We start from the raw sequence: 11,386 nt of genomic DNA on the forward strand, positions 1-11,386 counted from the left end.
TGTGAATGAATGAATGGCAGAGACGAGCGGTTTGTTACATACACTGTCGAGGTGATTTCAGCGTCTGCCGTCTAAATGAGGACATAAATACATAAACAACATCTCCAGAACTGCTCTGAGAGTCACTTCACGAGCATTTTACCGTTTCATTTTAGTAAAACCAGCGTCATATCATATACACACAAAAAGGTAAAGGTATTCACGGCAACCCGTCAAAATAAAAGTTTGGTTTAGACATTGTGCCAGAAATATATTAGGATACTATTTAGTAGAATGTATGTCATACTACTACTACTACTACTACTGTTTAAAAAATGTATAAAATGTAATTTTTTAAATAAATAATCACACAATATTTCTTCCATATTTTAATTTTAATAGTAAACCCCTTTTATTTAGGCCTACCAAAAAATAAAATGTTTAAATTTCATTAATTAAAAGACAAATTATATTTGGGTGAATCTTGTTTACAGTTTTCCATACTTTTATTACTTGTGGAAAAACTTGAAACACAATTTTAAATAAGCATAAAGAATGGCATTGATTTTTGTACATTTTATTTTTGTTTGACTTATAGTGTGAAATAGTGTGTTTTTTAATTAGCATGTTTTTGTGTATTGCTTTGGTACCGAAATTGGTACCGAGAACTGTGGATTTTCACTGGTATTGGTACCGAATACAGAAATTTTGGTACCGTGACAACACTAATACCAACCTATAATAAATCTAATATAAATAACCAACCTAATATAAATTGAATTTCTGAATTTTTCTTTTTTCAGTCTTTGCAGACAAAATCTACCTTGTAAAATGCATATGAACTGGTAATTAATGATATCTTTTTACATTGAGAAGTCTGGCTCATAGTTTAACAAGGATTATGGGATTTAACGCAACCTGTGTTGGCATCTGTCTAATATGAATAGTTTCTATCAAGTGGCCGATATTAATTTTACAGCCTTAAACATTAACTCTTTCCCCACCATAATTTTCTGTAATTTATGAGACAACAGTTCCTTCCTTTTTTCTGTGAAACCCATGGTTCTTGGTGACTAATAATATACAAGTCAATGGGTGCCGTCACTTTGAGAGTCAAAAAAGCAGATACAGGAAACACAAAATTAATGATTCACGGCTCCTGACAATATCGTATGAAGGTCTTATGAAGTGAAACAATTTATCTGTCCAAGAAAGTGGATATTATTTACAACATTAATACTTGTAATCCATAATCTCTTAAAGTGATGGCACCCGTTGACTTGTATATGAGCCACCAAGGCCCATGGATTCAGCTAAAAAAAATCATCTTTAATGTTCTACTGAAGAAAATAAGCCATCTACATTTTAGATGGCCTGAGCGTGAGTAAATTAACTGCAAATTTTAATATTTGGGTGAACTATTCCTTTAACAACAAAAAATATGGGAAGCATTTCTTCTTCAATTTGATAAGATACTAAGCCCAAGTCTGTTTCTATACATGCTAACTGTTCACAATAAAATTATTGGTTGCATTTTATTATTTGCATTTAGCATTGTTTCCCCCATTTTCTATGATCTGCAAATCATTATTTGGTTCACGGGTCACCAGTTCATGCACCAACCACTGTTTTAAATGCTTTACAACTGCTCGTAGAACAAAGACTCAGTGTTCCATAATGTGATCGCACCCAACAATTTGCATTAAATATATAGGTGTATATTTCCTGAACACTGGCATTTTGGTGCATTTGTACTAACAGACCATTTTAAGCTGCTTCCATCATCTCAGTTATGCTCTTCCAGAGGAGTGTATATACAGTATCAGGCTGCCTGTAGTCTAACCTATTTGAGCTGAATCTGCCAGGCGCCATACTTTACCTTTACGACTTCAGTCCAGGCAACAGCAGTCTGGACAAACATTACCTCAACACTCCTCCCCAACGTGACCCCAAACTCACATCTATTTTTCTCTCCTCACAATCGTCCCCCAAATCTTCCCATCAGGCCATGAGTATGTGCAAAAAGCGTGTTCATGTATGTGTGTTAGTGTGGGACACCCAGTATGAATGGCAGGCGAATACTAAGCACAATCTGATTGAAAAGGCAATGCTTGAACAATAAAAGAGAACGCTCTGGCCTTCAAGTCCTACCTTCATCCATTTGACGCATGCCGATTCATCAGCCTTGCTCTCTTGCCTCATGCTGTTGTTCAGCGATGCTTCAGCACATGTTTATTCACTTCTTTTTATGGACCGAAACAAGTCATTATCATCCTCTTTTCAATTACCTGAGCCCTGCTGGTGAAATGACCTCTTGAAGCTCTTTGTTGTTCAATAGTCCATTCTAGAGCCGAGTGATATGTTCCCTGAGGCCTGTCTAATGGCCATAAAGGTAGTATCCAAAATGGTGTTAAAAAAATATTCATAGGGAAACCCAAAGAAGCTGTTTGAGTAGATCGTTAATGGATGCGGTGACATGGTTTATCCTTGTATATCATTCTCTCGATTTTTAGAGCTTGTAGGATAAGTCAGCTTTAAGTTGTAAGGTATGATACCATGCTAATGTTTTTTTGGGGTTTTTACCACATAAAGTGAGATACGATATACAATATAACTTTATTGTCAGACAATAGTCAGAATTTTGCCTAGCGTTACAGCAGGTTCACTCACATAACTTTATCACATGGACAAAAGATCAACAAGTCACTTTCACAGTCGCAAAAAAAAAAAAACTTTTCAAGGCCCCGGGCCGGTACAGATTTCATTTTTGTGTAACTTGTTCAGCTACAGCTTGGTGTACAAAGGAATACTTCAGTCTAATTTGATTATAACTTGGAACCTTATACTGATAAAGATGAAGAAAATCGACAAATATTTAAAAAAAGAAAAGTTTAAAATGCATGTCAATTTCTGAAAAGTGAACTCTTTGTATTTTTATTGCTTTTATATATTTAAAAAAATAATAATAATTTTATACTATACATTATATACCTTTCATAAAAAAGGTAATAATAATAAAAAATAAATATATAAAAAATAATAAAAAATAAATAAATAAAATGTTAAATAATAATCAAATAATCTGGCTCCTGTTTGACATGGTAGTTTTTTAGGGATTTTTTTTCCTTCATTTTTTTCACACAAGTAGTGTAGCTTTAAAAAAAAAAATTACTTTTTTTTTTTCCCCTCACAGATTTCATTCTTTAAATGAGTCTATCACCCTGACATTTTGACTTTAATTTTACGAAATCAAAAACATGCCTATTGTTTTTTTTATTTATAACTGCATTTAATAGTCTTTTTGAATAAATTCATACAAAAATAATAATTACGTCATTGACTCAAATACTTCAGTAAGTGAATCATGCGGTATATCAACCTCTATAAAAGAGGAGCTCTTTGCCAGGATGTGCTGACAGTGCCATCATTTATAACATGTTCACCTTTTCCCCAAGACATCTTGTATGTTCAAATATTCATTAAGTATACTGGACACACTGTGGAAGAGTTGAGGACAAAGAGGTATTCAGCTTTTGCCAAAGTAATGAAACCGTATGACAGTTTAAGATATTCTTTCCGCCTTCAGCTGCGAATGTTACACCGTCGACCTCCAGGTAACTTACGAGAAGAGGTCCTCCGGTTTCCATTCCAGCAGATCCCATGCGCATTTGCTAATGTATAGCGCTGCTGTTAGATGCCATACTCAACATGTTTTCCATGAGCAAAGTTGGGCACTTTCTGGTTTTTTTGGGGGGGGATGGACATTTTTCTTCAGTTCAGTCAATGGGAGCTATTGTGCGCTCGTGTCACCCTGTGTTAATTTGGGCTCTAATGTATTTGATAAACAAAGGGGCGCTCTTTAGCCTGACAGTCGTGACATCCTGATTCTTGCGTGGGCGCCGTGTGGCGCAGGGTTACGCCGTTAATAACCCACTGGCAGCCATCAAAGGCGCTTTAACCATGATCATTATGATAAAGGGCATACACTTAATTACAGGCCTGCTTAATTATAGCTCTGTTGAAGCTCGTTTGTTTGGTAGAATGCTAATTATACCACCGCACTCTTAGCAAGTCCTCTTTCAGTCCACCTCTCTCTTTCTTTCTCGCTCTCGCTTTCTCTCAGAGAGCCGAACACTCTGGCTCATTTTCATGCAAATTGATATCCGGCGAATGTTTTGTCTCTCTCTTTCCCCTTTTTCTTTCGACGTGTGCGAGTGGGGCTTTGTTTTTGGAGTCGAACGTCTCCCTGACAAGACAGGATCAGGAATAATCAAGAGTAATTAACAGGGAAAGAGGGAGGAGAGCGAGTGGGGGGGCCCTCAAATACAGTGGAGGATAAAAAAGGCTTTCATCTCGCTTTGTCTGAGCGAGTTTCCGAGGGGATTGGGGAACTTTCAGTGTTCTGCTATTTTCGACCATTAGATTAAGTCAAATGCATTTTCACAACATAGAGAACAGTGCTCGATATTGAAGATGTTTGTTTGGAATATTTGAATATTTATTTTTATATTGTATTTTATTACGCTGATCTCTGATTGGTCAGTCGCGGAGTTGTCAAATATTCTTGTATAACGATAGTGTATTTGACCGTTGTTCCTGGCAATCAGTTTCCTGCACTGTACTAGTTTCATGTCTCTCTTATGATTTCTCTTTTTCTTCTTTAATAAAAAACGCAGTTAAAATGTTTTATGTCCATTTATTTATTTATTTTTTTTCACTCCTTCAGGATCTGGCTTTATGTTCTGATCACCCTGTTGAGGTTTTTATTTATTTATTTATTTTTTTTAGTAATGATCACTTCATTATCACTTATATATCTTTGTCTCTTTCCAGCTATGGATGATATACCCTTTATGATCTACAAAAATCTACCTCCACATCCAGAGATGAAGTAAGTGCTTCTTTAAATAATAATAATAACAACAAAAACAACAACAATAATAATAATAATTATTATTATTATTATTTAATAACTAGTTAACCATTTACCTTTAGGTTCTATTAGTTAACTAGTTAATGTTGCATAAACTATGCATTAGCTAACATTAACAATACCTTTGTTACAGAACTTATTAATATTTGGTAACATTTATTAATAAAATTAATATATAATACATAACTTATACTGTATATAGTATATAGCTATCATAAAAAATATATATAATATATATAACTGTTCATTGATAATGTATTAGTGTTTCTGTAAAATAATAATAATAATTATTGTTGTTGTTGTTGTTCTTGTTGTTTAATAATTAGTTAACCCTTTCTATTAGTTAACGTTAACGTTGCATTAACTATGCATTAGCTAACATTAGCAATACAGAATTTATTAGTATATATATAACAAAATATATAACATATAATACATAACTTAAATATAGTGTATAACTATAATAAAAAATATATAATATAAAATATATTGCATAATAAAATATGTTTATTGATAGTTTGTGTTACCTCAGATCCATTAAATATTATTAACAGAGAAAAGTTTAATTTTAATCATGTATCTTGTAAAGGCTGAAATGAACATAAACCAATATTAATAAATGCTCGTTTAGTATTTTTCATTGTTAGTTCATTAACTAATATAACTCATGTTAACAAATGGAACCGTATTATACGGTGTTACCAATAATGACAAGTTTTCCCAAACACTTCCCCAGTCTTTCATTGGTTGGAAAGACAGATTGTCCCACCCCATTGGTTGAGCCTGTGTCGGGCTGACCCTGATGCTCAAATAGATCTGTCACTATGCTACTTGATGCAGCCAAACTTTTTCTAGACCCCCATCCCGCCCAGATGTTGAGCTGTGATGTGGAGTCAGTGCTGCACAAGCCTTCATCACTACTGTAATGGATCTGCGGCTGATGAATGCATGCAGCCAGGCAGAGCTGGCTCATGGAGGGCCATTTGGCCCCTGTCACAAGAGCTCTGTTCTTATTGTCAGAGAGAGAATGAGAGCGAGTGAGAGGATTAAAGATCTTAAGCATGCTTACTTAACCATGGTCACCACCATAATGTTTCCTCTGTCTGTTTTCATATGTCATTTTCTTCTTTATTTCCAGATAGGTCCAGTCCATTTCTTGAACATTACCATCAAATCACCACAAGAGATCGAAGAGGAAGTAAGTTCAAATATGCTCAGGTAGACTAAGGTGCTGAGGTTAACATACATATTCATACATTATTTTTGTATTGTTTTGTGATTTTCACCTTTAAAAATTGGTAGAAATTGCACAAATAATTTATAAAATAACAGTTACAAAGTGACACTTGTAAAACTTTGTTTTATTTACAACTTCGAAAAATCATTTTTGGTGTACATTTAACTTGTAAGGCTTTTCTATACATGGTCTCAGTGGTTTGATGTCATGATGATAGCCAGACTTATTTATGTATGTATTTTTCAATTTACAATTTTAGATATATTTTTAAGCTCCAAAAATGCCACAATAATTATGTTGAGAGAGCAGGCAGCTGCAGTGAAGTAACAAAAAGTTTTACTGTTATTGCTCAAATTGTTAGTTATATTAACAATAACAGTAATAATAGTAATGCAATACAAATATTGTGCAAAAAGCAGTAGTGCGAGGCCGGAAGTTTTTGTTAAATACAAAAGAAAATGAACTTGGCGACACACTAGACTGATAATGGCTTTCATTATCGAATATCTGGAATAAATTATGTGAAAACAACAAGACTTTGTTTTATGATGGCAGTTCGTCTTTGTTTAGTTATACATATTTACTATCACGTTGACCCCCCTCCCCATCAACACTTTTCATGGCGCATCTCTCCTCGAAGCAGGCTGTGATTAGAAGCAGCAGACCTAGCACGAGGGGAGGGGGATTCATTAATTACAGCCTAACGCAGGCTTCGCAGATGAAGTAAAGCAGAGATAGTGTAACAGCACTGGGTTTAGTGAGGTGGGCGACAGCACAAGATTAATGGAGAAGCGAGGGCTGACGGCGACGGAGTCGGAGCGCTGCCCTGATAATTAGAATCAGTGTGAGAGCATCCACAGCTATTGTTCTTCAGCCGCATCTTCGACCTGGAACGCGGTTTCCCTGCCACCCTGTCAAAAATGCAAGCCGGGATGCTCTTGCTCTGAATCAGTCTCTATTGGTCATATATTGCTTGTGTATAACACTGTGACATGAACAAAAAAATAAATAAAAATAAAAAACAAGGACAAAAGGAAGTACATTTTACAGTTTTGTTAAAGGACAAGTTATATTTATTATTATCATTATTATTATTATTATTGTCTTTTTAAACTTATTTTGAATTGAATATATATATAAACTAAAAATAAATTAAAGAAATTATAATAATATTTTTATTTTGAGTTGAATATATATAGTAAAATATAAAATATGATTAAAGAAATGTGTGTTTATGTATAGAGAGAGAATTATTATTTCATTATAATAATTAGAAGTATTTGTTTTTTTATCTAGTCGCATATATATAATTTTTAATTTATAAAGACTTTCTGTGTTGCTTATCTAGAGTTACACTAAATAATATCAATTTTAGTTGAGTTGAGTTCATTTGTATATAATTGTGTGTGTGTGTTTATGCTACATTGTGGGGACCAAATGTCCCCACAAGGATAGTAAAACCTGAAATTTTTGACCTGTGGTCTCCACAAGGGGGAAAAAATTATTAGTAAATGATGAAAATGAAATAGTAAATGATGTTTATCTGAAAGTGTAACAATGCAAACAGGTTTTCTGTAAGGGGTAGGTTTAGGGTTAGGGGATAGAAAATATCGTTTGGTCAGTATAAATGTAATAGAAGTCTATGGAAAATCCCCACAATTCACAGATACAAACGTGTGTGTGTGTTTAATTTTACATATAAATTTGAATTTGTATAGTAATATATATATATATTTTTTTTTTCATTTTATAAAGAGTTTCTCTGTCAGTGTTTACCTAGTGTTACACTAAATAATATATCTGTGTTAATGTAATTATTTTGTAGAGCTGTTTGTAATCACATACTGTAATTGTTATTATCGTAGTAATTAATTTTATCAATATGTAATGAGCATAACATGGATGCTGTAATGTAAAGTGTTACTGAAGTCTCGGTTTTAAGTGAGCGTATAATATAATTCAGTTGCATTTACAGACCGGGAGCTGAATACATATTTCCAGTAGGAATCAGCACGTATTCCTTCATTAGTCTCTGGATGATAACTTCTCTGCTCAGGGCCTTGACGCACATCGTAATTGACTGATTGCTAATTCTATTAAAAACACATTCATTAAAAAGAGGCATTTTGTGACATTAAACATATGCACATGTAATTGCGGAAAAGCGCCGTAATCACAATCGGGTCCGTCGATAAGACTGCTCCCTAACAAGCATCACTTGAGCCATTTTTTTGTTGAAGATGTTGGTTCCAGCAATTACGCATTCTTTTCATTTCCCAAATGATTTGCAAAACTCGTAGAGATTATAATTGCTTTTAGCCACGCATATCTAATTTGTGTCTTTTTAAGTGTTAATTAGTTAGTGATTTGAGCTGACGTCTTTATGTAGTTTGCACAGCTGAAAAATGTTATTGAAGGGAGGCTAATGATTCGGTGTGTGTGTGTGTGTGTGTGTGTGTGCGTTTTTCCTGCTACCTAGATAGAAAATATGATAATATAAATATATATGCACAATATGTGATTTCATGCATGTATGAAAGTGTGACACTTTAAACCAGACAAGACCAATCACATGCTATAATGTATTTCTATAGGACGTGTGTGTGTGTGGCTGTACATTTGGTCATGTGAGGGAGAAAGAGACGAGGACACCCAGAGAGCAGACGGGTAGATATTCAAATGAAGGAGGAATTAATGAAGACAACATGTCACATATTTTCACCTGCTCTGAGCAGGAACAGGAAATGAAGATCTGCTCATCTCGGAGGCTGCCGCCCATGTTCCGCATGTCACTGTCCTGTCATGGGCCTGTGTAAAAATGGCAGGCAGTGATACATGCACTCTGTGATAACAGCCCATTCCTTCCCATCCATCATTTATACATGTGTGCGTGCACACACACACACGCATACTTGTTTATTTATTACTTAGTCAGGTGCTGTGTGTGACTTTTTATTATAACTAAGCGGCGTGTGACATGTGACATGTTGGTGGAACTTGCAGTTTTGCTGCAGGTAGATGAAGGAGAGAGAGAGAGAGAGAGAGAGAGAGAGATTTCTGAAAGGAAGAACAAGGTTGTTGTGTGATCCTCTAGCATCACCTAGTGCTGTGAATCTGCATAACATCTTACAAGGGCATTTTATAAAGCTTAAAAGCAGGATTTTATTTTATTTTTATTTCATTATTTTTATTTTTATATATTTTTTAGAGAAAATGCAGTTTGAATATAATTCCCAGTTATCCTATTATTATTATTTATTTGTTTGTTTTGCTATGACTATTATTTAGTATTATTCAGAATGTAGCTGAAGATAGAAGCAGGGGTCAGTAAACTGAGTGAACATGTGATCATTGAGAGGCAGTTTTTGGCCTAATGGTTAGCGAGTCGGACTCGTAACCCAAAGGTTGCGGGTTCGAGTCACCAGGATTGTTGGTGGGGGAGTGAATGTCCAGTGCTCTCTCCACCCTCAATACCACGACTGAGGTGCACTTGAGCAAGGCACCAAACCCCCAAATGCTCCCTGGGCGCCGCAGCATTGGCTGCCCACTGCTCCAGGTGTGTGTGTTCACTGGGTCACTTTCACTTTTTTGACTTTCATCTCTTTGTGCATAATCAGCATAATTATTTGTGATTTGTCTGTGTTTGTGTTTTGTCTCATGTTAAAAAAAACTTATCAGTGACTTCTTCCTGCACTGTATTTAGACCTAATTTCAGGGCCTCTAGATGTAATAATTGTATTAGTTAAGTTGTAAGCTTAAATAAGTGATAAGTCATGAGATTTTGTGTATTGTGGAAAGCAGTTAATTCCTATGTTTGAATTTACTTTAACGATTTAGTGGCTGTGTGTCTGGACACGTACACACGGGGGCGCCATTCAGCAGCATTTACTAGGCAAAGACAGAAATAAAAGGCTTTGGAGAGGGCAGGAAGACTTGAGGTGTAACTGTTGCTTTTGGGTGAAATGATGCAATGGTGACTTTTATGCTGCTTTCAGTCTAGAAAAAAAAAAAAAACATTGTTAATATCATTGTCACCATTCTTTACAGTTGAATTGCCAAAGTCGTCATTCTTTTTGTTTCCTCTTTGTTTTGCAGTACAACTATTGTTTCAACACTGAACACAGCGCTGCAGCCTTCACATGGACTCAGTGACTTTAGAGAGTGGGAATTCACCATTAACACTGCTATAAGGAATCAAACAGTATAGTGAGACTAACTAACTAATCTAACTGAGAATCCAAAGATCAGGGCTTATACACACTATTGCTTTCTTCTTCCTTGTCTTATTGGGAACTGTTTTATTTTCAAAAAACTCCCTCCATCCTTGTGCCATATAAAGACTTTACATGATCAACTCAAATGCATAAAAAGTCCTCCTTTCAATGTTTTTCTTATTGATTATCTTGTTTCAGGTGAGCTGGGTTGTAATCAGCTTAATTTTTAATTTAATTTTTACATTTAAATGTTCTCAGGGAGATGTTCAAGATGTTTTTATTTTTATTTTTTAGTAAAGATTTTTATTGATGTGGTCTGCCATAAAATATCCTAATTTAAAATGACCTATTTTTATTTATTTATTTATCTATTTTAACATTTGATTTTTAAAGGACAGTAACTACACTCAAATTGTACATGAACAGAAATTGCCATTGAATATCATTTTATTTAATTTGAGAAGAAAATTAAAGTTTTTTTTATTATTATTATTTGAATGTCACATTATACTTTCAAAAAAATAAAAAATAAATATATGACCCTCTAACACTAGTACTCTGTTCTATTTCTATTCTATCTACTTGTTTTCTTTTTATTTAATAAAACATTACCCTCCAACACTAGCATTTTATATTTTTTTCTGTTCTGTCTACTTGTTTTCTTTTTATTTATTAATTATTATTTAAAAAAACGTTCTATGTGTACTGCATTAGGCTAACCAGGACTTTTCACAGCACTTACATAATATTGCTCTTTTGTTAGTTTGATTGCTTCTATTGTCCTTATTTGTAAGTCACTTTGGATAAAAGCGTCTGCTAAATGACTGCATGTAAATGTTCTTTGCAGCAACAATATTTCAAGAGAACCATGGGTTAGGGTTAGGTTTGTTGCCACAAGGGCTTTAATATATATGTGTATGATGCTTTTTTGTTTTACTTTTTCCTTCCTTTCTATTGTACCACCCCCCCCAAAATGCCCCAACCCTAACAAATGTTCAGTATAAAGTGTGAAAACTAGCCCCA

General features: G+C 34.4%; 1 protein-coding gene across 1 annotated transcript in view; it reads left to right on the forward strand.

Annotated features, from left to right (window-relative positions):
* Positions 1–10,900, forward strand: part of mvb12bb (multivesicular body subunit 12Bb) — a 52,023-nt gene extending 41,123 nt beyond the window's left edge. The window contains 4 exon segments of the mRNA XM_058785133.1: positions 4,813–4,836; positions 4,839–4,874; positions 6,055–6,110; positions 10,245–10,900. Of these exon segments, the coding sequence (XP_058641116.1) occupies positions 4,813–4,836; positions 4,839–4,874; positions 6,055–6,110; positions 10,245–10,301 (173 nt within the window). The 3' untranslated portion in view covers positions 10,302–10,900.
* The last annotated feature ends 486 nt before the right edge of the window (positions 10,901–11,386 follow it).

Source organism: Onychostoma macrolepis, chromosome 08, assembly GCF_012432095.1.
Source record: "Onychostoma macrolepis isolate SWU-2019 chromosome 08, ASM1243209v1, whole genome shotgun sequence".
NCBI lineage: Eukaryota > Metazoa > Chordata > Actinopteri > Cypriniformes > Cyprinidae > Onychostoma > Onychostoma macrolepis.